Source organism: Sylvia atricapilla, chromosome 11, assembly GCF_009819655.1.
Source record: "Sylvia atricapilla isolate bSylAtr1 chromosome 11, bSylAtr1.pri, whole genome shotgun sequence".
Classification (NCBI taxonomy): Eukaryota; Metazoa; Chordata; class Aves; order Passeriformes; family Sylviidae; genus Sylvia; species Sylvia atricapilla.
The window spans coordinates 235,389-263,340 of NC_089150.1; the positions used below are offsets into that span (position 1 = coordinate 235,389).

A 27,952-nucleotide genomic window follows, 5' to 3' on the forward strand; every position below is an offset into this window, starting at 1 on the left:
TCCAGGCTTTAATCTCCAAGAGCTGGTTTTCCATGCGGCTATTTGTACTGCGTGGCTTCCATCAAAACATTTCAGCTTTCCCAGTCTCCATCTTCCTTGGATGAATGAAGTTAATGCCTTTCTCTTATTTACATAATGGCTATCATTTTTAAAATAGTGTTCTGGAGAGGGCTGTATAAGCACTTAACTGTATCTTTCTTAATGAAATGTTTGCATTTGATAACCAGTTTGTATCAGGAATTGCAGAAAGTTGTACACAGACCTACCTTCAAGTATGACTTGGTTCACATATACCAAATCACTGTTTATTATTTGTGGGTTACTGCTTAAGTTCTGTGTTAGTTTGCCAGCTTAAATGTCTGCAACTCTTAAAAAAAGTTGAGTCATCATTTATTGTGCCTTTACTATTAAGACTTATAGGCAAAATACTTGCTGGGGTTTTTGAGTGGTTCGACAAATGTCTTCCCTGGCCAGATTTGGTTTGTTCACTTTGTCATCCTCTGGTTTTGTGGGAGGTCTCCATGCCTTTTTTTTCCCTCCTGAAGTATCCAAAGTGTTTTCAGAGTATTTTAGTTCAAACTTGTGCTGTTTGGAAGTCCTTGGAGGCCCCTGCAGTTGCCCAAGATCTCAAGAAGTGCTGTTGCTGATGTGTTGCATTTGGGGACATCCCTCACTGTTGGGGTGATAGTATCCAGCTGTTATGCAACGTGAATTTGTTCAGATGTTTTAGCTGGGTTTATGAGAGAAGAATAATGGAGACAAATTGAACTGTATTTGAGGACATTTTTGTAGGTTATCATGTGTCCCCGTTTTAAAAAGGTACTGTTCCTGGGAAAGATTGCAGTGAACCAAGCAGTTAAGTTCAGTTTAAAGAAAGAAAAAGCCAAATTTTTTTTATTTTTTTTTTTTGTGAACTGTGATTGATACTCCATTCATTTAACTAGCACATTAAAATGGTAATAATTTTAGGCTAAACTCTCATGTTCTCAAGTACAATCTGGATTTACCAGCATCTGAGCTGTCACTGTGTTGCCACTGGTGTGTGTGGAGCTTATTTATGGGGGAGGAACTTCAGTGTGTTATGTCAAAATACCCTGGGAGTAGCTGAGCCAGAAGAAGCTTGCCTGTGTGAAGGTGATGGGGTGACTGTGTTTGACAGCACAGACTGCATTTCTCCTTGTCATTGACACAGGTGAAAAAACCTCTTCCTGAAGTGTGGCCCCAGCTTCCTCAGGTCCCTTGGCTCTTGAGTTTGGTGTCTTGTATCTTGGGCAGATACAGTGGAATAGAATGTATCTGTTCACTACCAAAACATGGTTTAGTGTTTTGGTCTGGCATAGTTCTGGTAAAACTGTCCTTAGAGCAGATACCTGGTGTAGCTTGGCTACACTTAATGGTGGGGAAAAGTTAGAAGAGGAAAATTTGGAGATTTGATGCAATTTAACCTGATTCTCATGTTTAACAGAGCAGCAGGCACACAGTTGCCCTGTGGCTCCTCATATTTCCTTGCTTGGGGAACTGAAGTGATAATACTGTACCCGCGGCTGAACAAGGCCAGTGGGGTAGTTGGAGCTAATGGAACCTTCTGAGCTACAAGGACATATTTGTTACCACATTGGTAGCTCAGTGGATTACCTTTAAATTAACCTTTTTCTCTTAACAGATGTGATGCAGCTTATTGCTAGGGGCATCTGATAGGAGGTTGCTCACTTTCACTGCATTCTTTGTAGTGTGCTGCGATTCTGTCCCAGGCACACCTCACCATAACTCAGGTGTGTGCCCTCCCTTGGGTCATACAGGGAATTAGCCTCTGAACAGTAAGTGCAAGGGCAGTTATTCAGAAATTTTCTGTTGCTTCTAAGGAAAAGGTAGCATTAAGTTTGTTCATGTTCGCCGTTTGAGTGCCCTGTGACAGACAAACCAACAGGAGCATTGCAGTGTATTGCTGCTCACGTTACTTAGGTTTGAATCTATTCCTGCAGATATTTTGCACTGTGTACAGGCCAAAAGACTTGTCTACACAAAGCTGAGAGGTGCAAACAGGCCTCTAAGCATTGCTGGTGTGGAATGAGTGACTAGAAATGCTCTGAACTTTTCTAGGCATAGTGAGTTCTCAGGAAGCTTCCACTGCATCATCTTGCTCAGAGAAAGGTGGGAAGATGTTACAGAGATATTACATTCATCTTACGAAAGGAAAGATAGGCTTCTGGTGCTCTGATTGCACAAGCTGGAATATCTGGTTTCCTGAGGAGTTTGTTCTGTGTCAGTGTAACAGCTCCATAAATGCTGTGACAGTGAGGACGTAAAATAGACTTGAAGCATCTTTCACATTGATAATTAACAGGGTCTGTAAAACTACACCTGCAGAGGTGTTAGAGGTAGGATTTGGGAACTTCTCTTTGTGGAGAAAGCATTACTAATAATCCAGACAGTCAGCCCTATCCACGCCAGCTGGGGATCTGGCAAATTGCATGTAATGGCTCATTGCCAAATAGACTTACGATGTAAAAGGGTGTAAACACAGACTATAGGGGAATGCAGCTTACATAAATGCGTATTTCCTTGTAAGAATGAAATTCTACAACTTATGGCAGCTTGCAGAAGGTCATCATACTTTATAATAGGTGCTTACACGTGACTGGATGACAATAACAATTGGAATTTCCTCCCATCAGAGATCAAAAGAAGCATTACAAGTGTTGGCATCTTTACTCTGGATTACTTACCTTTAGGGGTCCTTTGTAGAGATTTTGGCTTGTGTAGAATTGGCCCTTTTCCCCTCAGTTCCCTGTGACAAACCAGCTGGCTTTTTCCTCAGCCAGTATTTCTTCAAGGGCAGAGAAGAGTGCTCTCATTTTGGAAGTCTTTCTGTTCTGCATGTGACAGTCATCCCTAAAGATGTGCACGTGAACTTGGTTCTTTCTAGAAGGGACAGAAAAGCCCTTATGCTGGAGGAGGGCCTTGGAATTTCAGGGGAAATGAAATAATGGGCTCAGGAGGAGTTAGTTCTCAACATTTACATGATATCCAGTTTGGGATGCTCTCTTGTGACAAAGAATGTGACAATGGCCTTCAAAATAATTCTTATGAGAGATTATTTGTAAACAGTTGTGTTTGAGCAGAGAAGAAGTTGAGGTTTCATTCACAGGGTTTTGGTTGTTCAAAGATGAGATTCTCCTGTTGTTTCAGTCATACATACTCAGTGTTCCCGAGTTGGAGGGAGCTGACTTGCTCACTTTACAATAACTATTCCTATGGACAGGAAAAATAAAGGAGAAAGATGGTTTTTTGGTTTTGGTTAGTTGGTTTTGTTGGTGGTGGTTTTGTTTGTTTTGAGTTTTTCCTAACCTGAGACATGGTTTGGATCACCCTGAAATCAGCTGGTATTTGAATAGGGAGTTCAGCATTGAAAACATTCCTTTCTTAAGTCTCAGCTTTGAGATTTAAAATAGACAGGAAGAATTGTGAAGGAAGCAAGGTTCTTGTCCTTCAGAGATTTGCTGTGAAGGTTTTAGTATGCGTGAAATAGAAAATTGTATTTGAATTTGAAATATGAGTAATAAAATATTTCAGCAGCCTATTATATGTGCAATTGTTAGAGCTGTGTGATAGGGCATTCTAAGAGCACATACTTAGCAAAAATGATCATCAGAATGCAAACTGAAATTCTACTACAAGAGAGGTTCTGTTGAGGTTTTTTCCTGGAGTCCCTTGGTAAACGTTCAACTGCAGAAAAATATTTTCTCTGCATTATCTGCACATTTTGTGGTCTCATTTAACTCTTGGAAGTCATGTTTGGAAAGTCTTTAACTAGTAAAAGTCTCCATTTTAGAATAACTAACTTCTCCCAAAGAAAAGGAAATTTGAAGGAGTGCTTCAGTTAGCACAGGGTGGCCTTTGTGCAGGCACAGCTTGTGCTTGAGGCACGTCTGCCTTGGAAGTGCACTGAGACCCAGTGCCTACACTGTGGTGTGAGAGTTCCCAGGGTCCTGTTGATAGTGAACAAAAACTTAGAGGGGGAAGAAATATTACTATCATGAGAAATAAATTATTTCAGCCTGCTGACATTGGCAACAGGAGCAGAGGGAATGAAGAGTTTCAGGTGGATGGGAAGGTGGTGTTTCACTGGAACCTGAACTTCAAAGCACGTGCAATATTGGTGTAGAACTGGTGCCCAAAGGTAATTGGTGTGTGAAACTACTGTACTGGAGTGGGATAAAGTTTCTTTTCTGCCCACCAAAAATAATACAGGATTTTACTAGTTTATGTGAAAAGTGAAGAGGAAGAAAATACTGCTTTTCATATGCCAGCAGAGAGCAAAAAAGCTAAAGACTGCAAAGAAGGCATTGTGCTGTTGTAGATTTAAATAATTGGGGTGCAAACTGCTGGGCAAGGAGTTTTCCTTGGCCAGTGCAGTTCAGTCACAGTGCACGTAGTGTGTCTGAATCTCCTGTTTTTGCAGACCCAGATGAGGAGTCTGTGGATCAGTGTCCCTCTACATAACCGCATGGAATACTGGCAGGACTTGGCACCACTAGAGCTCTGTGGCCTCATGCTACAGGTTTCTCCAAGCAAATGCCTGTAGTGTGGCTGGTTAGCAAAACCAGAAAGCTAGCTGCTGCTGGTTTTTGGTTTCAGAACTCATCAGCTGTCGTTCAGCTGTTTTTCACACTGAACAAATTATTAACATCTGCTTTAAAAGAAAATCCTTCCCATGTAGGGAGTGTGGTTGTTGTTGATGTCTGGTTTGGAGGGGCACATGTTCCTCCCTTACAAACATTCTCAAAACCATTGAGAAATGTTGATCTTTTTCAGTTTTTCACTAACTACTTAATTTCTACATAGTCTTTGAGAGTTTTCTAACGTAAAATACCATGAGAATGCCTTCATCCACTGTGTGGGAAAAGCTGGATAACTGTGAGGGACAGTAGGTCAGCTTTAGCATGTCACTGACAGCCTGTGCTAGTGGGTTTATTTTCCCTCTGTATTGATGGAGGGAGGAGAACTGTGAAGATTAAAAAGTATCCTTTTACATGAGCCTAGACTTAATTATTTTGTTAGATATTTGAAAGACAGGACTGTGCAAGGTTTCATGTTATCTTAATATTGATAAAATTTGGGAAATACGGAACTTGTTACTACTGCTCGGAAATGCAGAATGTGGACCTTGCTGCAGGTGTCACTGGAGAGCTGCCGGAGTTTAGTCAGGCAAATGTTTATTGTTTAACCATTGGTGAATATTGAAATTGTATCCTTTCAGAATCCGGGTTAAATGTCTATATTGGTGGAAACAGGGTAATGGAAGGGGTAAACTTTAATGCTGTTGTGCTTTTAGCTACGGAAGTGCCTGCACTAGGTACTGTGCAGTCTGTGTGTGCTGTTTTGCCCTGTGTCTGTGTGGGGTTTTGGGGTGCCCATGACCTGGCTGTGCTGCAGAAGTGCTCACAGGGCGGTGGTCAGGTTCGTGCTGACAGCTGGATGGGGTTGGGTTACCAGGGACTGCATGCTCCAGCAGAGGCCAAGGAACTTGGCCTTCCCTGCCACAACCAGGCTCATTCCCATGGGCCCTGACTGCTTGGACTTGGGAAGATGATGTGTCTCTCCTGCGGTGGGGCTGGTCAGTGAGGCTGGGGAGAAGAGAGACCCGAGTGCCAGCTCAGCTGCCTGTCTGCTGTTCTGTGCAGAACCTGAGAAGTTCTGGCTGATGTGGCATGGAATGAACACTTGGTGAAGTTTGTGCAGCTTTTCAGTGCTGGGGCTTTACGATGTTAGCAAACACACACGTGCTGCAGTGCACTCAGGCTGTTCTGTAGTTTCTAGATGCCATGCCTGAATTCTTGTCACAGTTCATCTCATGGAAAATTTTTAGTACGCTTGGACATGGCTCAATGATTGTCCTCCTCTTACCTGCTCATGTCCTGGCCCAGCATAGTCAGGTTTCCATTTACAGTGTTTGGTACACAATGTTTTTGTTAATTCATCCATCTGGAATATGACCTTGTATTTTTTTAAACTTACAGAATTAATGGTTTTATCAAGGTAAAGGGAAACTTGACATTATTTAACTTCCAAATTTAGAGAGAAAAAGTGTTTAAGGTTCTTAAAATTTGTTGAAGGGCAGCCATCCAGTGCCTAAAGGGGTTTCAAGAGAGCTGGAGAGGGGCTTAGGATAAGGGCATGAAGTGACAGGGCAAGGGGGAATGACTGCACACTGACAAAGGACAGGGTTAGGTGGGAGATGGGGAACGAATTCTTGACTATGAAGGTGGTAAGGACCTGGCACATGTTGCCCAAAGAAACTGCCGCAGGGGGCTGGGACTAGATGGTCTTTAAGATCCAATTCAACCCAAACCATTCTGTGATTCTATGAAATGCTAAGAAGAGTTGAAAAGAAAAACTTGATTCTGTGAAATACAAGTAGTTTGGGCAATAATACAGCATTTGTATTATCATGAAGACTGCATTTTACATGTAGCTGTTCAAAAACCATCCATATACTACTTATAAACCTCACTGTGCATCAGCTGGCCTCTGTCCCTCTAATTCTGTCTTTCTGGTCACTGAGGACCCCTAGTCTAGAGTTCTTTCTGCTTTCTCCTGAGTAAACCTGATTTCTAGATTAAATTACTTTCCTGTTGCCAGAGGTACTAACCTGAGAGGTTAAATTCTCTGTATGTAGAGAATGGTGTTGATGACTTAGCAGCATTTCAGCTAGTGGCTTGCTGCTCAGTGCTGTCAACCTTACTGTTGTTCATTTCTTTGATGACAAATTATCAAACAGTATTTCTATCCCATTTTTAGAAAGGGCAGTAAATTGCTTTAGCTACTTTGTTATGCCATGGAGAAGGAACACTTAATTATTCAAGTGGCTCAGTGGATATTTTGACTGATACTCCATCTGCCAGTGCAGAAATTGGTTCTATTTTTAATAACTTGAGACACTTTTCAGCAATTATTCGGCTGAGTTGCTTATGAGGGGGTATTTTCATGCACTGCTGTGGACTGTATTCTGGGTGAGGTTTATGTGTTTTCCTCTGTGGGTACTTTTTGTTGTTACAACAGCTGTTTTCAACTAACCAATGACAGTTGTCATTAAAAATGTGTGGGAATACTCCAGTCAGGAAGCAGAAAACAACTAGGTACTTTCGGATAAGTTTTTTTGCCTACTTTGAGGCCAGGTTTTGGGATGGGGAGAGTCGTGAGGCAGGCAGGACAGTGAGTGCTGCTTGTCAGTACATCCCTGCTGTGTTTGTGCATGATTCCCTCTGTGAGAACAATGCCAAGGATTGCACAGCTGGAAAAGAGAGGTGGTGCTTTTGTTGGGATTTGCTATGTAACTCCAACTGTTTGCTGTGCTTACTCCAGGCATGTAACACAAGCCTCATCTTAAAGTGTTTTCCCTGGATCTTGCTTGGTATCTGTTCAGCGCCTTGTGCTTTGTGGCTCTGCATGTGGTTTCCTCCTGCTCCCCATGAGAGCCTTGTGTCTGTCTTGCTGCAGGGATGGAGCAGGTGCAGTGTGTTTTTAGCCGTTTCCAGTCTGACAGCTCCTCCTGTTTTTCTCTGGTTCGTGACTGGTTCAGGGCACCTACTGCCAGATAGCAGCCAGGTGACAGGTGACATCTATTGCACATGGGACTGTGTGCACAAGGTGTCTGTGCCGCCTTCAGCAGGGCAGGGGTTGGATTTGTCTGCAGTTGACTCCTTAGCCTGTAACAGGACCCTCAACAGTCTCTTCTGGCAGGTTGCAGAGAAAAAGATCTTGAGGTTGCACCTTGGCCCAAAGCTCTAGAAGAGGTGTAAAGCATGTCCTTCAACTCGGCAATATTCCCCTTGAAATAAATCGTGAGGTGTTTTCCTGTTCAGGAGTATGTTGAGGTTTTGCTTATTTTTTTAAACAAACTTCCAAGGCTGTTGCCAGCAGAACTGTTTTGCTTTTTGGTTTTATTATGCTTCAGAAAACTAGACTCTAACTTGAGATGTGTTCCTGACAGGGTCAGGGATGAGATATTTTTAGCAGCCTCGGTGGCTCTGTTTGCAGCACATTCATGCCTCGCTTGTTCAGGGTTGCAGTTGCTTTTTCAAACACGCATTTGGGGCTCCTGCCAAGACACCCAGGGCACTACAGCACCGTGTTACAGGGTCCTGCTTTGTGCAGCTCAGCCCGGCAGGGCCGGGTCTGGTCTCTGCCAGCACAGTGCTGTGGTACAGCGTGTTTGGCCAGGGAAGGGGTGCTGGGGTCACACTGCGCCCTGCCCTCGCCGCACACCCAGCATGGAGAACTCGCTGCCTGCCTCTGGAACCCGACGGCCTGGGGCTTTCTCCTTTCTTGGACGTCAGCTCTGCTGGGGTTGTGGATGTGCTGCGTTTGCTGGGCAGAGCTGTGGGTCACCACTGAACACCAGGGCTCTGCATGTCTGTTCACTGTTGCTGATGCTGCTGGAGTTGGCTTTTAAAAAATCACTCAGCAAGCTGCTGTGTGTTGTGACACCAAGGGAATGAAATCAAGTGTCTCCTGTCCATCCTCTCTTCAGAGTAATTTAGTTTTTTTCTGCTGCTGTTGCTCCACAGCAAGCAATGTTTGTGGCCCAGTTTGTGCTCAACATTAAAATAAGGAAACTTACTTGCGTAGCTGAGATGCTGGTTTTGTTTTAAATGCTTGATCTGTTCTGGATGTGGCAGTAAAAATCGCGTACTGGGAGACTCCCCCTGAGTGCAAAGAATCTGTGGTTTGAATCGTTTAGTGATTAGAAAAGGTTTGTGATACTAGAAGTCCATGTATTTCAGGAATAGGGTTAACATGTCTCCAGTTATGGTGATTTCTTCCAGGGAGCTTTAAGGCCTGGCTTCTTCATGGGAGTCCTCTGCAAAGTCTTCTGGAATTTGTCCCAAGCAGCACAGAATGTGGAGAATTTGTCAGAAAGTGCCATGAACAGATTCAGTGAACAGCAGGAAATACGAACAGCAGAAGAAATATGGCTGAGATAAGTTTTAGTAGTGTTTAAGGCCTCTTAGTATTTAAAGGCTGCATTTTATCAGGACAGTAAGACAGTTCTAGGAAACTCCCTGTTCTTCAGGAGAAACTCCCTGTTCTTCAGGAGTGCTGGTCTTTAAAAGTCTACGTGTATATTTCAATGGAAATATTTTGGTCAAGTAAAATTGGGTGTTTCATGAAAAAAACAGTGGTGGACCCTCCAGGAGCTTCCTCCCCTTGGTGCAGAGGAAATCCAGCCCCTGCTGGGATTGCTGCTGTCATCAGTGCTGGTTTGAGCTCCCTGCTTTCCCCCTGCTGTCCCCTGTGCCTATGGCTCTGTTGGGTGCAGGTTGTGCCTCCTGTGAGGGTCTGGCAGTGCTGGGCTGGTCCTGTCCAGGCTGCAGCAGGGTGTGGCTGTGGGTGTCTGCAGAGCCAGAGCTGTGCATCGGGGCCGCTCCATGGGGACGGGATGGGGAAAATAACACTCTGTGTTTTTCCTGAGCACACTCCTTCCCAGAGGACAGAGCTGCATTGTTGGGACAAAGAAATGGGAAAATACTAAAAGCATTCAAACTATTTTCTTCGTATTTGGGAGCCTTTTGTGCTCTTCTGGTAGCTCTGCTAAGCAGCCAGACCCATGTGTAGAGCTACTGGCAGAATTCAAAGGTGAGCTGGGAGTAGAAGGAAAACCATAAGCTTTTTGGATTTTTTGCTGCTTACGAGGAAGGGTTCTTATATTTTTATAGGGGACATTATCAGTGTCAGGCTAAGATGCTTGGATATGTGTTGACACGTCTATTTAAAAGGAAAAAACATTTTTAAGTCAATCTGGTTTCAGGTGGTTTGTGGTACATACTCTATTTCAATGGCCAATACTTTGGTTTTAAAAATCCAGCTTTCTTGTGTTGTCATCTTAGCTGTAAGTATCTGGATCTTCAATACCTCTCCAACAAAGCCAGAAAGGATCAGATTTTCTGCTCATTGTATTCCAGCAGTTGAAGGAAATACAGGTTAAAGGAAGAGGTTTCACATTTATCCTGGGAGGGGAGCTGTCAAATTCAATGTATCCAAGTCACATTAGCGAGTGTAAGGCCTCAGGTATACTACTGAATTTAACAATCCTGTGTCAGCTAAACTGCAGTAATACTTCCTGTCCTGTGCTTGCTGCACACTTTGGGCTCATTGCAAGGTAGAAACAAAACCTTAAATCTTAGATCCTGCCTCACACATGCAGTTCTCAGGGCAAGTCACATTTGCAGGTACAGTGATTGATGCACAGCCAGCTCCGTGTGTCAGTGTGGGTTTGTGTTGACACTTCAAATGAAGTTTAGTCACTGAATGGCAAAACTCAACCACCAAGACAGCTGCTGAGGAGTGAGAAGATGTTTTTTGTGGGTTTGAACTTCAGTTGGTTTTTTGCGATTTTTTTTTTTCTAATATTTCAATAACATGAAAGTGTGGGAAGGTAAATTTGGTAGCTCATAAAACTTTACGTGATGACCAGAAGTAATCAATTTGATTTACAGATGTGCAGCAAAACTGAAAGTTAAATTCTGTTTGAAGAAAATTAAAGCAATTTCAACCACAGCTGTGACCTTCCCAAGTTGTCATTGGAGAAAACAGAGCATTGAGAGTAAAAGAAATGTGTTTTTGGGGGAATGTGTCTATTGTCTATCAAACACTGTGGTAATATTCATGCCAGCAATATGGAGAAATGACAAACCAAGTCTTCTTGGAAATGTTCCATTTCATCACTCTGCAGTTTTTAGGTTGCTTTATTGATAAACTTAATCCTTTATGCCGTTTGAGAAGGTGTATGTAATTATCTTGGACTTGTCAGTTTTTCCTGTACCTGGAGAAATGGAAAGGAGACAGGACCAGAATTTAGTGCAGTTTTGCATGTCCTTTGGATGTAATTCTTTAAAGTTCCATTCTGTGTTTGGAAGTGGAGCTTGATCAGTACTAACAGATCGAAGTGAGGCTTTGGATCATCACATGAGTACCTGGAATAGACAAACTGTTAAGGCTCTCCTAGAGAGAGACTAGGTTATAAATATTGAGAAATCTGTTTCTAATTAGATATCATTTAACCATATATGCAAATCTGGTCTAGTAGCAATCTGGCAGGCAGCAGCTGGATTTCTTTCATTACTACTGTGGGCAAGTTGACTTGACGCAGCAGTGATCACAAGAATGCCCTTAGAAAAATGTCCTTGGTGTTGATACCTCCTGAAGGGTACCCTGCCCATCCATGCAGCCATTCCCTCTCTAACGTGGTCCCTGGGCACATCTGCTGAGTGATTGCTGCTCTGGCTGTGAGCTGCCCTTGTTGGTACCCCAGTCCTTGGCTGCATCGTCTCAGCCTGCCATGGTCATTCCTTCAGGCTCACAGTGGTGGTTTTGTGCTGAACTGGTTATAACAAGTCCCGTCAGTATGGCCACACTTCATATCAGTGCTGTGAGATACGAGATTTATGAATTAATCTTTCTCTCTCTCACTTCCACACCTCCCCCTGTCTCTCTTAAGTGCTAATGGAAACATTTTGAGTACTTCCGGAAATAGGTGCAGAGAAAGGGAAAGCTGGTTTTTCTTCTGGTGATTAAAACTGGGGCAAGGATCTGTGACTAGTAAAAAGAAAGCAAGTCCTGTGTGGAGCATCCTCTGAGGGAAATCTGCAAAAGACAAATAAAGTCAAAACTGGCTTTATTCCAATGGGTGTGTACAGAGGAGGGAAACTCCAGCTCTGTGCAGTGACTTTGAAGTCTAGGATCTTAAATTAGAAGATAAATGTTAAATAATGTATTAGCTTAAAGTGCTTCTGGCCCAAATGGTACCTCATATGATTAGGCTATTCCAGCATTTATAATCACACACAGGTTCATAATTTCTGTATGCCAGCAGCACGTTCAGGTGGCTTCAGCCCTGAGTAAGTGTGGGATTACTCTGCTGGTGCATTTCAGTTTGGGGATTAGTATGGATCAAGACCTGGGATCTGTGATTGGGGTCTTGCAACTGTGCGGGAACTTAATAACCACCACAGAATTAAGCAGGAAGCCTTGTGCAAGAGGCCACATGTCACTGAGGTTATTGATCCAGGAGTGCCATTGGGATATTCAATCTTCACTGTCTCTACTATGTTCTAGTCAATAAAGGCAACCTGAAACTTGAATTTTCTGCTAGTTTCTCACTCTCTCACTTAAAGTTTTGCATTACTTAATATTTGGCAGCATTCAGATTTTTCCTTGTAAATGGATTTAGCCCCTACCATATTTTTTCCCAAAACCTTTTGATTTTAAGGGGTCCTGGAAAGAGTTCTCATCGTGTTACAGGGGTCATACGAGCATCTGATCTCCGTAAGTTTTTAAGCTCCATCAAAGCTCATTTGCCCCCACCTCTGCAATTAGTCTTCTTTCCAGTTTTACTGAGTAACTTCAGGAAAGCAATATTCTAGAATGTAAACAAGCTACAGTCTGCCCCTGGCTGCATCTCCATACTGAGGACACTTATGGCAGGGAAGGGTGCTTTGTTCCCCGTCCCTTCCGTGCCCTTTTCAGTGCTGGCTCACGTTGGGAGACTTGGTTCTTGGCTGAGGCACCTGGAAATGTCTGTGCTCCCCCATGGAGCTGGGGCTCGGTGCCGTCATCTGGCTCCAGCTGCAGTGGCCACTGTCTCCTGCTGTGTCAGGCTATCACAGGAGAGAGGTGAGGGTGGCAGTGCTGCTGGAGTTCCTGCAGCGGTGAGACCTGCTCAGACTTGCTCGTGGATTGCAATGGGCCAGAGCTGTTTGAGTTTTGTTTGCATGGAAGAGTGTCTGTGGAGGCTCTTTTAGGGTGTTTTTATTTCTTTGTGAGTATAGACGTCTCCTTTTATTTCTTCGTGGGTATAGAGCATGGGACACCAGTGCTCTGTTGTCATATGAACTCACTGAGGAAAGCATAGGTGATTACTTTTGGATGAGTGAGACAGAGTCCTCTTAATGGTGGTGAAATTCAGCCTGGTACATTTGGTTTGGTTTTATTTCTCTGTAGCAATAAAACTTGTGAAGGCTCTCTGATTATATTAAATGGACTAATGAGCATATTTTCATGGATTTGTTTATTGCTTTATATGGTAAAATGATGTGTCTGAATAGTGGTAAAATTCATGTGAATCAGACTGGGTTGGACCCAACATGAACTGCTTCCTAAATAAGTCTAATGGCATTCTTCCTGCACAAGCAATTTCACCATCCTTCACTTTCACCTCTAGTAAGTCAGATCTGCTGTTGTTAACAGAAAAAATGTCTTGGGCGTCTGGAGGTTTCTCAGTATAAATACTGCTCTCTCAGAGCGAAATCTGCTGTATGAATTTGAAACAGCTCGTTGGACAAGAGACAGACTTCTTTTTTTCCCACTAAATTTCTTGCTGTTGTGTTAGACTGTGATTCCAAATCCAGTGTGTGCTCTGAACTTGTACAAGAATAGAAATTATTCAGTTCCTGCATTTAGCCTGGACAGTGGTTTTTCGGTAGATTTCTCACTAGACTCTTGCAGCAGGGTGGATGCCTCTTGGCCTGGTTCTCCCTCCCCTTGCTCTGGGGCACAGCGGATGAAGGCAGGTGCTCCCTGCAGTGTTGTGCAGTGCAGTCAGTGGATTTGTGCTGAGACTCTGCTGCACGGCCTGGACAAGGGGGTGACAGCAGAGATGGGGCAGATGGGGCTGGGATCCTCCTTTGGTACAGGTCAGCCACTAATACCAGTGTTTCTGTTTAAGAGCCTTTGTTACAGCTTGAATGTGTTTGTTAATGCAGCCATAGTCAGAGAATATCAATATCTAATACTGCCCTAAGTTGATATATTTTTAGAGACCTTTTACCGTTTAACCCTGAAAATAGTCACAGAGAAATAGTAATGCAAATGTCAGTTGAATTAGATATCCTCTAGTTTCTGAGGTTTGCAGTCATTTTCACAGCAGTATGTTGCAGCTTCTAATCCATGACACTATGATGAGTTGGGATATTTTGTTTTTCATTAGTGTTCTTTGCACATCTTGGCCTTGGTTACTGCAGTGCTGCTTCCTGGGCTCTTCCCAAGGCGCAGAGCCACCAACAGGAGCACCTCTGAGGCAGCTGGTGCTGTGCAGGACACAACGGGAGAGCATTTCTGTCAGAGGGGCTGGTCCCTGCTCCCTCAGTTCCCCAGTGCAGGGTCACCTCTCAGCAACGGGGACATGGGGACTGCAGGTGAGCCAGTCACAGAACTGCACCACAGTCTCTTCTGAGATCCACCTGCCTCTGGCCTTTTCCCTCATCCATTGCCCTTCCTGTCCTGTTCTCTGACATCACAGAAATGACCACAAAAATGCTTTTAGGGATGTGTCATTTAACATCTTCACCCCGACATGGCTTGTCTCCTTCATGAATCAGATGTTACTTCTCTTGCTCTGTGGAGTGTTTTCATTCTCAGTTTTTGTTTGTTCTAAATGGCCTGTACAATGCAGTTGCCATTTCATCATAATGCTTTTTCAAAAATGCCATCTGACATACCAATATATGAGACAATGAATTGTCAGCTGTTCTTCCTTTAATTTTGGTTCTTACAGAACACATTTTTGGGTTTTAATTCCTCTTCTCTTTTTTCCTAATGAAAACTGAATTTTGCCAATATATTTTATAGATCTATATTATAGAATTATATATTATATAATAATATATAGTATGATAATATATTATAATATCTATTATACAGACTATATATTATAACTGAATTATATAGGACTATTTTCTTCCACATTATCTGTGATTTGAGTCAGTCAGGAGTTCCTCCTCTGTTACATCCTAAAGTTTATATTTTATGAATTAACATTTCAGTGTAGAATTTCTTTACATGATCTAGGCATTACTACAAATGAAGAAAATTTTTGAAGAAAAACACAAAACCACCAAGCCCTAGCACTGTGATGTCTGTCAGAGTGTCAAAGAGTCATTGCCTCAAAGGGACAGACATAAATTAAAATGGGAAAGTTCAGTCCTTTTAGTGATGCTGGTGGCAGACGTGCTGCAGGATTCATGCAGTGGGGAGCTCCTAAAAGGCCACTCCATTTTCGTCAGGTTTGTCAGCTCCTGGTGGTTCCGTCTTGGGAGCACCTTGCATATTCTAAATGATAATGGTTCTGAAGATCTCAAACTTATGTTATGTATGGCTTGTCTTTTGATCATCTTGTCTCTGTCCTGGATGGGTGATCATATTTGCTGCAAACAGAGTATCAGTGAGACAAAGAAGAGCAAGCGGAGAGGTAGCCATGGGGGTGAGGATGGCTTTTTTCCAAACGAGTCAGAATGAGGGAGGCTGGGTGGTGTAAGGTGCTGTGTGCCACAGCTGTCACACAGGATGATGAGCCGTTGCTTTGCCTCTTCAAAATATGATAGAAAACACTAAGAAGTTGAGGGTAGGTGGATAAGAGGTTTCTTCTTGCCCCAGAGTTGGCTCTGGTAACAGTGCTGTGCTGGCTCTGTAGTGTACGGGAGTCCTTCTGTGACAATTACTTTCTAATTAGACCTTCAGCCTTCCAGGAGATCGCATTAATATTCTGAAAATTTTGTTTAGTGAAAATTAAATAGGAGTGTTTCAGCACTGCTGTAATTAGAGCCTACAGTTTATAGGTGGATTTACGTCCGGTTGTGAGTCTTTGAATCTCCAGTGTTAATTCTGCCTGGCCTTTGCTCTCAGGTCTGTTGTGTTGTGTTGCTGAGGAACACCGGTGTCACTATACTGTATTGATCCGCTCCCGAGTTGGTTGTGTGTTGTCCCGAGCCATTTCTCTGGCTCACAGGTATAGCTGTCCAGCTGGTGTCAGGCGGTGGCCGGCGCCGGGAAGGGCTGTAGCTTTAAAAGCCGTGCCGCCGGGAGCGCGGCGCTCGGCCCGGCGCTCAGCCATGCCGGGCTGGCGGCAGCGCTGGGGCCGCGCTCCGTGTGCCCCATGGCCGCGGCGCTGCCCGCACACTGCCCGGCGCCGGGGCTGCCCATGGCTGCCCCGACATGTTCATGTGGTGCTGCTGTACCTGCGTGTGCTGTGACCGGGGCTTGTGCGAGCCCGCAAAGGTGAGATCGTGCGGGAGCGGTCGGGGCTGTTGTGTCGGGCTGGTTTATTTGAATCTCTAATAGAACTTGACCTCATTTCGCGCATCAGCCTTGGAAGCGCTGCGTTTTTCCTCTGGGCGCTGCTGTTGAATTTCGGTGGTTGTTTTTTTAATATAGCTTTTCTTTGCTTTTGAAGCTGGGAAGTGCAAAACGGCTCCTGTCTGAGTCAGTGTTGGAATCTATAAACAAGATCAAATATGGTGCTGCTTTTGGGGATTTTCTGGTTTTGTTGTTTTGGAGTTTGTATGATACAGTGAGTGATGAACGAGGTGGGAGATGCAGATGCTGCAGATGCAGCCCAGTGTCAGAGAGAAGTATTTGCACTGGTAGCTTTTTTAAGGTGACCTCTTGTTTTGCTGTTTTTAGCTGTGCAAAATGTATTTCCAGGAAGTAGTAAAGAAACTGCAGAACCATATTCTTCTCCAGCTAAAAAAAGAGTAAGTGTGCTGCCTCCCATAGGCCCAGTGACCTTCAGAAATGATTAAGTATTTTTCTTTGGTTCCATTGAGCTGTGTAGCTCAGCATTACCCTTTTTCAGTCTGAGTTAGCAGTAAACTGTATCTTCCCATCCTCCCCCATTTATTAAATACTGAAGAGAGACAGTAAGGTCTTTGATGCTCTGATCTGCAACGCAAAACAGAAGCTATTTCTCTTTGAATTGTTGCAGTTAGCTCTCCCGTGCTCTGTGGTCCAGTGTTTGAGGAAAAAAAAAAGAAATCTGGGATCCAAACTGTGTTTTTGCCATAGCTGATGGTTTACCTGGGGTCTGTTACAGTCCGCAGAAGACTTGGTTGACAGGTTGAATAGTATTCCTGTTGTGTTTGAAGCACATATGTCTGATGCATTTGTTTCATTAACTCACAGATTTTCCCAAAGGAAAATAATATCTTCTGTATGTGTACTTTGTCTCACTGCATTCATTAGTCTTCATAATAAAAGTGGCACACAGGTGGCTCTCAGGAAAATGCCCGTTGCTGATGTGCAGAGGTACAGACTGTGGTGGTACAGGGCAGCAGGGAAGCCAAGGTGGTTACAGGTGTTCCACGTCCCAGGTTGATAGACCTGTGTGATTTGCATCTTAACACACCTAACATCTGGCTACTGCATCACCTCTTGAGAGCTGAAGAGAGGAGTAGTGAGCACAGGATACCATGTTCTGTTCTGTCTAGGCCAGATCAGGGTAGCCTGAACAGCTTTCCTCTGTGTGTGGAAGAGATGCTATACTGAGGGCTGTCTCTAAATGGAGTTCTCAATGAGGATTCTTAGCTTTTGCAAGGATATCAAAAACAGCGTAGTGATTTGAGTATTTACCTAATTCAGTGTTCCCTGTGGATTTCTGGGCAGGTGCCCTGTTCTTCACCCTGCTGGTTGCTCATCATCCCTTGAATGTGTCTTCCTCTCTGATGCCTCATTGCTTGCTGTTCTCTTCCAGGTTTCCAAAGGCTTCTGTGCCGCACGCCAGGGGCCCTGAGGAGGGCATGTTCATGGGCTGAAGGGACAGCCCATGCTTACAGTGTCTTGTCCATGACATTCTGGGTTTGCCACTTGGAGTGTCTTAAAGATTGAGCTGGTGCTAATGCAGGAGCTCCTCCACTTGGAGCAAACAGGCTGCTTTTAAAGGAAGCAGGAGTCTGAAACGGCTATACTGCATAGCTGTGACAAGTGTGATCTTAGCTGATACTATGTGTATGTTGTACTACAAAGGCTTTAAATAAGGAAACAATATTTCAATAAAGGCTCTGTGGGAATTGGAAAGCAGTATATTCACAGGAGGCATGAATCCTGTTGCTTTGGAATACTTCATACTGTATGAACTCTTGATTCTTAAACTTCAGGGAGGAGTTTTGGTTATGGCCACACTCTGTGTTGTACCTGCAGAAAATACTACAGTTAAAAATAAAGAAATGAAGGAAGTGTAGTACAGTTGCTAGAGTCCTTTGGGTTAAACACTTGGAGGGAATGTGCGTGTTAAACCTCAGCAGAGACGCATCCCCCAGAAATGGGAGAATCTTTGCTCTTGTGCAGGATTGTTCTGTGCAGAAGGATCATGCAGAGGCATTTGTCCTTCCACACTTCAACCCAGTTTGCTCCAATACTTTGCAAGTTGAAGTTAACTTGCAACCATAAAATTAAACTCTGTTCTTTACAAATTATTATATAACATACAATAATAATCTCTATTCATCATATAGCAGCTTGAAGCATGAAAAATCAAAGCCAAAACTGCTTTACTCTCTGGGAAGTGTTAACAAAAATTTTGTCTCTCAGGTAATGAGATGTGACTCAAACACTGGGAAAAATGGGATGAGATTTAAAAAAAAAAATCAGAACTAAACAAAAAAACACACATCATTTTACATAGTCACTTTCTCATAAAAGCTTGTATCATCTTGTTTCTTAATCCACCCTCTCCTGCTCGTTTCTCTACTTAACTTTTGTTCAGCTTTACCTCATTTCCTATCCTTATTGTTTTAACTTCTGGCCTGATTGGCACTCCTCCCTTGATTAAAAGTCAAGAGCTGCTAAAATAAACATTTATGGATGTTATTTTGGCCATATCTTTTGCTGTGTCATCCCTTAACATCTCCTACGAGCTCTTGTGTATAATACCATTCTATCCTATTTTTCTAATCAGATTGTTGTATCCATTCCCTTGGACTTCCCTCACCCTCGATGTTGCCCTGTTTATTCAGTCAACACTGATGCTTTTCTGCTTGACTAGTCTAGCTTTAGGAAACCGTTCCTGAATTGGGCCATCAAGCCTTACTTCTTTTGTGCTCAAAAATATCTTCTATCAAGATTTCAGAAATTTGAAGTCAAGAAGGTGATGTCTTTGGCAGCAGTGCTGTTTTTAAAAGGAATTAAAGGGGCCGTAGACAAGCTCTTGCAGGAGATGTTACACTGCATTGTGTCTGTCCCTTCTGTCTCTAGGATGTCAATAAGTAGTTGTGGGCCAAGCTGGTGCCTGGTCCCACATGTTTCCTGTCCTGCTTGAGGGAGCAGCTTGTGCAGTGTTCCTTGCCTCAGCTCACCACACTGGGCTGGTAGGTGTCAGGGGTGCATGTGCCTGAACCACAGCTGGGAGAGCTGGAGGTCAGCTTTGTAGCTTCAGCTACCTCTGAACTGGTTAGTAAGTGAAACGTTTCCTTCCCGAGAGGCAGGTGGAGTCAAGCAGGGGAAACGTGGAGCCCACTGAACTCTCCTGTGCTGACAGCAAGGTGCTGTGGGGGAAGCATCTGTGACCAGCAATTGCCCGCACTGACAAGGCTTCGCTGGAGCTCCCCTGTGGAATGTATAGTGTTAGTTGTGACAGAAGCTGCCTCTGCTACAGTGACTATGATGCCGTGTGACAGCAGCATCTTTCATCCTTGCTCCCAACACCAGTGGGGGCTGCAGCTGAATACTGGTCTGCTTTGGGAAGAATCTTTGCTGCTGACAGCTCTGAGGAAAAGAGAGCTGGCTGCTTGACAGCTAAACTATTTCTGGCACATGAAGTCGCATCTCCATTTCATATTGAATTAGGTACAAGGCCGCGGGCAAGTCACCCTGCAGCTGGCTTTACCAAATCTCAAGTTGTGTTTGAGGGTTTGTTTGTGTTCCTCGGGCCATTGCTTGGGGGAAGCTGCTCTTAGCACCAGTGCCAAGTGAAGCAGTCCCAGGTCACCTTTCCCTCCAGTAGTGTTTCTGCTGTCTGTCTTGGGCCTGATGGTGAACCCCATTTGGGAAGGTAGTAAGAACATCCCCAGGCACCTTATCACTTGGTTCCCAGTGAGCTGGCCCCTTGGCTCTAGAGGGAGCTGCTGTCCTGTCTGTCCCCAGGCTGTGCCAGTAGCAGTTAGGCAGGGAGCTGCTGGGCTTGGACACCCCTAAAGGAAGGGAATGCCCAATTGCATGCACGGCGCTCCAGCATGTGTGAAATGTTGCCCCTTTGTGGGCAACACAGCCCTTCTGTCTGGGGCAAGGACCTGCCCTCTCCCCTCTCTGCAAATCGAGGTCTGTGGGGCTCTGGGTTGGCAGATGTGCCATTAGCACATTCCTGTTGTAGCAATCATCACTCATGACTATTTAAATACTGTGAGTAAGGTGTAGAGCTATTTCCTTTTGGTGTTACAGTGTTGGTTCCCTGCTCAAGCTGTTGTCTGAGGCAGGAAAAGGCATTGTACAGGAATTTTCCCCTGGATATTCTTCAGAGTAATTTTTAATTTTTTGTTTTCTCACAGTTTTTTCTTCTACCCATAACCATGGTCATCTTCCCACCATTTTGAGAGTTAATTGCCCATAGGCAAAGGCTGTACAACTTTCAGAACCCCCCATTTTATAATCTAAACAATGAGCTGTGCTGCGAAAAACACACAGCAAGACTTCCTTGAACTGTCCATCTGTTTGTGTGCTTTCCTTAGCCAGGTTTAATTTTTATTTGGATGTAGGAGTGTGCTAGAGACAGCTCAGAACAGTTGCTGTCAAGGATGACCATAGGTTTCTTGGGTGAGTAGTTGGAGCTGTTAAAAAGCAAAGCTGCTGCAGGTTCTGAAGATTGAATTGGTCAATACCCTTTTGCAGGATAACTGCAGTGTATCACAAGGAATCGCACTTGGACCTGTTCTTTGTTTTTCCTTTTTCTTTTTCTTGACAGTAAAGCCAAGGGAGATGATTTGTGGAGTGGAAGCATGTATGCACCCTGAGCACTTGCTGAGGGAAGGTGGATTTGTAAATGAGTCTGCCAAGTGAGCAGTTGTCTCTAGGGATGGTTCAGTGCGGCAGTATTTAGATCTTCTGTCTGTATTCACCCGAGGGATGAATGAACAGAAATATTGTCCCTTACTGTTGCACAGGATTTGCAATCACAGAAATATGCAACTAGAAATAGTGACCCATGGAATTCGTCATATCAGATGTGTGGCAATGCTGCAGCAGACAGAGAGATCCAACTTTCTGTTACAGACAGAAACACAAATGTAGGATGTGGAAGTGGTATCCAGGAGATAGTCAAAAGCTTTTTGGACCTGGTCCTGGGCAACAGGCTCCTGGTGGCCCTGCCTGAGCAAGGGGTTGGACCGGGTGAACTCCAAAGCTCCCTTCCAACCCCAGCTGATCTGTGATTGAGTAACAACCTTCAAAGAGCAAAGCAGTAGACAAACAGACTCTTAGTTCTCAATCAGCTGTAAGTAATAAAGAGCTTATTGCATCACTCCCAGTGGGAGTTTGTGACACTTTTGTTTCCTTTGGGATCTGTGGTAAGTTGTGCCATATACAGTGACTGCATTGCATCCAGAGGAACAGGGCATTGACTGCTCATGAGACAGTGGGGCTGGTGCCACCCTGACCAATGTGTTTCAAGAGTCAGGTGCTGCAGGTGTCATGCAGAGAGGTGACTTGTGGCTGTTGAAAGCATTTAATCTAATACGTTAAGGGTATGTCATAGTAATTTGTGATGTTTAAGTATCTCTTCATTGTACCTGCTGGGGATTCTCTGTGTGTTTATTCAGATGTGCACTCAGGTGTTTTAATGCAGATCCAATGGAGTCGGGCCTGGGGGGCCTGTTACTCTTCAGATGTGGTCAGGCACAACGAATGGTGGGGGTTTCCCCCCTGTGATTTCTGTTTCCTATAAGGCGTTAATTAGGGATCTTACTAACAAACCAGGTCTCTTGTAACTGTCCTCAGAGATTTTGTCTCTGTTCCTGTGCCTGCCTGAGGCTGGAGACCATCTGTCCACCTAGTGTAGAGGGATTGGCCAAGTCCCTGTGCCCATCCCTGCTCCTGTCATGTGCTTATGGTTCTGTTGAGTGGTGTTTCCAAACAGGAAGCTTAAAACCTATGACTTTCTATGAGTCTCACAGATTTTCTACCTGTATGACTGTATTGCCTTCAGCACAGTGGGAAAAGGAAGCAAAACAACTTCTGAATGTTTTCATGGTTAGTTTTAGCTGCCAGTCAGGTGTGCAGTCACTGGGAAGGTGATTAACTCAGGCACCTCAGGTGCTATTAGCTCCTTTCCAGGACTGCAGTCTCACTCCGAGCTCCCCTTTCTCACTTTGCCCTGAATGTGTTTATTGTAAGTAGCACCACAGTATTTTTTCAGTAATTTTCAGTTTTTCAGTAAATTTCAGAAGCCCCAGGCTTCACAAGGGGAGGAAGGAGGAAGCAGGAGTATCCCCCTTACAGCAGGCTTGCTCTGAAAGCTGCTGTTTGCTTAGGCCAGCTGCCCTGAGTGTTTAAAAGGAACAGTCCATCTTCTTGGTGAATGACCAGTATGTGCTTTTACTGGAGGAGTTTTAGGAGGGTGAAGTACCTTTAAAGGAACTGCTGTATTTAATCTTCAGCAGCACCAAAACACAGAATCATGAGGTGGTGTTTTGGGCTGTGTGCTGCAGAAGAGCACACAGAGAATGGGAAAGCTTGTACAGGAGGGAAAGCCTGAGAGCTTTGATAGTTGAGAATTTGGTAAGATCTTGAGAGGGAGAAAGCATAAGGCCCTCACATGATTTCATCTAGTTCTCAGTGTACCTCCTGGTGTGAGGTCACACAGCTGCTCTTAACTGGACTGTCAATATAATGGAAAATTCTATTGCAAGAAAGATTGACTATTGAATTGTAACCTCTATTCTTATACAAACATTGATCATTATAGTATTTAATTTACCGCCATCTTTTCTGCTCAGATTGACCATCATCTCAAATTCAGTAATATGTCATCAGCATTTCCCAGGGACCCAGTTTGTGCTGAGTCTTCCCTTTACAAAGCCTTGTCGATATGGACAAAGTACTTAAATTATCTCTGTTCTGTTCCAGAACTGCACTTTGCACAGCCTTTTCCTTTTGAATTGGAAAGAACCCTTTTTGTCATTTCAGAATAATATCCACACAGCTGGTAATTATAAAGCAATTATCCCAACATGGTTTATTCTATTACTGCTGTTCTAGTTCATTTTCTACCACAGGTGTAGAGAGATGACCTGGGCAGATTTGCTGAAGTCAACTGACTTTAAAAGGGGAGGAAGAGAAGGTTTCTCCCAAATTTTTCTCTCACAAAACTTGCGTCATAAGAGGAAGAGTGTACTATTAGTGTAATTTATGGTAATTGTCCAGACACATACACTAATTAGACCAAACCTGGAGTAAATTAAGCTGATGGAAACTCTTTGCTGCAAAGTAATGTTGAAGCCCCAGTAGTTCTATGGCACTGATCTGTGCAGTTTTCAGCTCAGAGTCTCTGCAAAAGAACTGGTGATGAGCAGTTGTTTGGTTCTGGCATACCTGTGGCATACCTGGTCAGTCCCACTCTCACTCACCCTTACCACTGCCCAGAAAACAAAACAAATACAGAAAAGAAAAGAAGAAGAAGAAAAAAAAAAAAGGAAAAAAAGTTAATTTATGGAACTTTTGCATCAAAACTGTGGATTGTTTGGTTTTCTTCATCTGCCAATAAATACTAAAATGTTGTTTCTCTGGAGGTAGAGATTGTTATGAATTAATTGAGAAGCCCTTGGCTCATAGGCAGTTAACAGTAATAAGATTGTCTTGGTGTGCTTCACAGACACGCTGTGCTGTGCTGCTCTTGGAGTGGCAGCTGGTTGGCAGAGCTACTCTGTGGGTGAGGCACGGCCCAGCTGTGCCATGGGTGCTGGGTGATGCTCCCAGGCCAGGCGTGCCCTGCACAGGCAGGGTCTTTGTGTTCCTCTAGGCCATAGGGAGAAATCTGATCACTTACAGCCCTGGAAAAATATTAATGCAATTTAAAATTCCAGGAAGAGGTATCTTTACAAATGTGTATTGCTTCCAAATGCATGTCCCTACATCTCAGAGACAGCATGTTCTCTGTGCAGTACTGATATCATGCATAGTGTTGGTCCTGCTGGTTAATACTAATTCTTAGCACCGATTTTCCATGGAGCTATCTGGAGCTCCAGGGTGTCTACAGCTAAACCCTCTTAAACGAGCAGCTGACATTTTAGGAGTCACAACAGACTGAGAAATTATATTCTGCAGTTTCCAGCGGCTGAACTCCTCTAGATAATGAATCAATTGCTTTTCCAGGTGTCTGGTTTTCCTGTTGATGGGACAGCTAACGGAGAACCTCAGGGTTATGGGAAGGAGTCTGGCTGACCTCCGGCACCAGCCAGCGTTGCAGCCTGCAGTGTTTTTGACATTAAATATGGAGTGATAAATCGAGAGAGAGGGTACAGTTAACAGTAACAGCATTTTTTTGTTTCGTAAAGCGCACATTCACGAACACGGACAGGGTTCTGCGTCTGGGCAGTTGCTGTGGGTCACTGGCGGCTGTTCCAGTGGAACGACCCGGGAACTGCCAGGGGTCCCCGGAGAGCCGCAGGAGCGGAGCAGCAGTCACGGCTGCGGATCCCGGGACAGCGGCCACGGGATGCAAACGGCGTGTTGGGCGTAAAACCCCTCGCCGGAGTTTCCCCGCGGGCCGGCGAGGCCTCCGCGCCGCGAGGGGGCGGGCGGGGCCGGGCGGGGCCGAGCGCGGGCGGCCGGAGCCGTGCCCGGGCGGCCGGAGCCATGCACGGCGAGCGGGCGCTGCTGCCCCGCCGGGACCAGGTACGGCGGGGGCTCCGCGGCCCCTCCTCCGCCGGAGGACCCTCCGCGGCCCCGGCCTGGGGCTGGGCGGGCTCGGGGCGCGGTCGGCTCCGGGGAGGAACGCCTGGGTCGGGGGCGGCCGCACCTGCCTGCCCGGGCTTTCCCGGGTTCGCGACGGGTGCTTGCGGGTTGGTTTGCGCTGAAACAGCGTTTAAATTCCTTTGATTTTTTATTTATTTATTTTTTCCAATAAGTGGTGCTTGTCCTTTGAAACTCGCTGTTTTCCTCCCGTTCGGAAACATCTGCTGGCAGGGTTTGCTGCGGCGAGGCGTGCATTCAAGTGCCTCTCAGGCTCCATTTTTCTGTTACAAGCACTGATCGTAGTAGATCAGTTGTAGGTTTCACTGTTGCTGCTGTTCAAACGGGTGAAGCACTAGGAATGACTCGGGTGTGCTGTACTGTACAGGTAAACCCTGTAGCTTCTGCTCTCAGTTACCTTCTCCATCTCTTCACTCTTCAGCTAGTTGAGCCCTAGTCCTTGTACTAATATCTTGGAGTGCTTGGTGTGCCAGGCTGGGGTGCCCTGTTGCACATTTATGCTTGAATTTTGAATTGTTTGAGGCAGTTAGGTGGAGTCAGGAGGTTGGGTTTTTTTCAACTTTTGCTGGATGTCTGTGAAGTATGTGAAACTCTCTTGATTGGTACTGTCCCCTGGGCAGCTGAAAAAAGGTACATTTTTTCAGAATTATATCCATTTGCCAAGTTGATCGGCATAAAGAAGGCAAGCTTTCCTGTTGGTGAGGCTGCTGATTAGCACTCATGTTTCTCTCTCTCTCTGTGCCTAGATTGAGCGATTGGAAGTCAGCAGCTTGGCGCAGACATCCAGTGCTGTGGCCTCCAGCACTGATGGCAGCATCAACGCAGACTCTGTAGATGGGACCCCAGATCCACAGCGCACCAAAGTGGCCATCACACACCTGCAGCAGAAGATACTGAAGCTGACAGAGCAGATAAAAATTGAGCAAACAGCCCGTGATGACAATGTGGCAGAGTACCTGAAATTGGCCAACAACGCAGACAAGCAGCAGAGTGCCCGCATTAAGCAAGTGTTTGAGAAGAAAAATCAGAAGTCAGCCCAGACCATCTTGCAGCTGCAGAAGAAACTGGAACATTACCACCGAAAACTGCGAGAGATTGAACAGAATGGGATCCCTCGGCAGCCAAAGGATGTCTTCAGGGATATGCATCAGGGTTTGAAAGATGTTGGAGCAAAAGTCACTGGCTTCAGTGAGGGAGTGGTAGACAGTGTAAAAGGTGGGCTTTCCAGTTTCTCCCAGGCCACGCATTCAGCAGCAGGAGCTGTGGTTTCCAAACCTCGGGAGATTGCCTCCCTCATAAGGAACAAGTTTGGGAGTGCAGACAACATTGCTAATCTGAAAGACTCCTTAGAAGAAGGCCAGGAAGATGGGACAGGAGGCAAGGCGCTAGGTGTTATTCAGAACTTTCAGTCAAGCCCAAAATATGGCAGTGAAGAGGATTGCTCCAGTGCCACGTCAGGCTCAGTGGGAGCCAACAGCACAACAGGGGGCCCTGTGGGAGCTTCCAGCTCCAAAACAAACACTCTGGATATGCAGAGCTCAGGGTTTGATGCAATACTGCATGAGATTCAAGAAATTCGAGAGACACAGGCAAGACTGGAAGAATCATTTGAGGACCTTAAGGTTCGCTACCAGAGGGATTACACATTAATAATGCAGACCCTGCAGGAGGAGCGGTACAGGTATGTGCTGTGGTGTTTGGTTTGACAAACCAATGCTGTGATTGCAAAGTGCCAGAGTTGGCGATGGTAGTGCTCAGCAGCCTGATTCAAATGGATAGTTCTGTGGTCTTCTCAGGACTTTTCCCTCTCAGTTCTGCCTTTTACAAATAGTGCTATCTTGCTGCTCACCTCTCTCTCTCTGTACAAGAAAGAGATCGTAAGGGAAAAGACTATTTCAAATTGTTTTCAGGATAAAAAGTGAGGCTGAAGAGGTCTAATGAGGTGTCCCAAACCCAGGAGTACACAGATGCAATTACTGTTGTCAGACAGTGCTGTGCCCTGCAAAAAATCCTGAAAATGTTTGGATCAAAGCAAATGACAGGGAACTAATGTGGACATGACTTGACCCTGCCTTCTCCAACACTCAGCTCCATATCTACCAGAGAAAGAAACATTCTAGTTTTCATCAGGCTCTCTAAAAAAACATGATCTTGCCCATGTGCCAAAACTAAGATATCCCTTCCCTTCTCTGCTCAGTCCATGGTGGCAGCACTCAGGGAAATTAAGTTGAATTAAATGTCAGATACTGACAGTGCTCTTGCCGTGATTATAGGGCCCTGGCAGCAGGTAACCCATGTTTCCATCAGCCTTCCCCTCGCTGGAAGAAATGGAAAGGTGGAGCAGTTGCTGCAGTACTGCTGATCCTTGATGAAGTCACAGGGGAGAGGTGACAGTGGCTTCAGGAACGCAGCCTGGCTGGCTTCCCCCACCTCCCTGCTAAGGAAAACTGCCCATGGACAGGTGCTGAGAGAATACTTCCCTTTCCTTGCTGTGTGGGTGAGGCTCTCTGCAGACTGCCCTGTGCTGTCCGGCAGAACACCTGACATCCTCCCCCTCATGCGCTGAGAGCAAGGACTTGACTCCAGGCTCTGACGGGAAGAGTTACTAGCTGCCTTTCTGCAGGCATGCAAGACAGGATTCTTAAACTTTAAATAGCAAGTGCAAGACCCAAGCCCTCGTTCTGGTGAAGGACAGCAGGCTGTTGTCATGAGGTTCTTTATGGTCTTCATGACTTTGCCAGGATGTGAAACACAACCTGAAAGGCCCAGCAGAGCTGCTGGGGGTGTGTACAGGCTTGCTGAAGTGCCCCGTGCCACTTGCTGCACTGGTTTGTGCAGTGTAACATGGAGTTGCCCTACAGCTCTTTAGACATGCTGATGCCAAATCATTGGAAAAGCTCTGGGAAAGGCTAGGATCTGGTAGAGACAGCAGACTCTCAGTGTGTTTTGCAGAGCTTGGGGAAACAAAACCAGACCAGCACCACTTTCTAATCCCGCATTGTAACAATCAGCAGTTTGACTGGAACCAGCAACCAGTGCAGCAGCTTTGGTTCCTGGTGCCTCAGTGTCATCAAGTCATCCCAAAGTGACATGGAGCTGGATCTTCTGCCCTACAGCAGAGAGGTGCCGTTGTCTGTTGCTGTGTAGGTTGTTGTTTCACGCATACAGCAGCAGCCATTCATAGTGGAGTGCTAAATGCAAGCATGGCACAGCTGAAGGGGTG

The 27,952-nt window shown here is 45.0% G+C and overlaps 1 protein-coding gene across 10 annotated transcripts in view; it reads left to right on the forward strand.

Annotated features, from left to right (window-relative positions):
• TMCC1 (transmembrane and coiled-coil domain family 1) overlaps positions 1-27,952 on the forward strand; it is a 66,035-nt gene that overhangs the window by 30,225 nt on the left and 7,858 nt on the right. For all 10 annotated transcript variants that reach the window (XM_066327104.1, XM_066327103.1, XM_066327107.1 and 7 more), the window contains one exon: positions 25,476-26,410. In XM_066327104.1, coding sequence (XP_066183201.1) covers positions 25,476-26,410 — 935 coding nt within the window. The remainder of the gene's footprint in view (positions 1-25,475; positions 26,411-27,952) is intronic.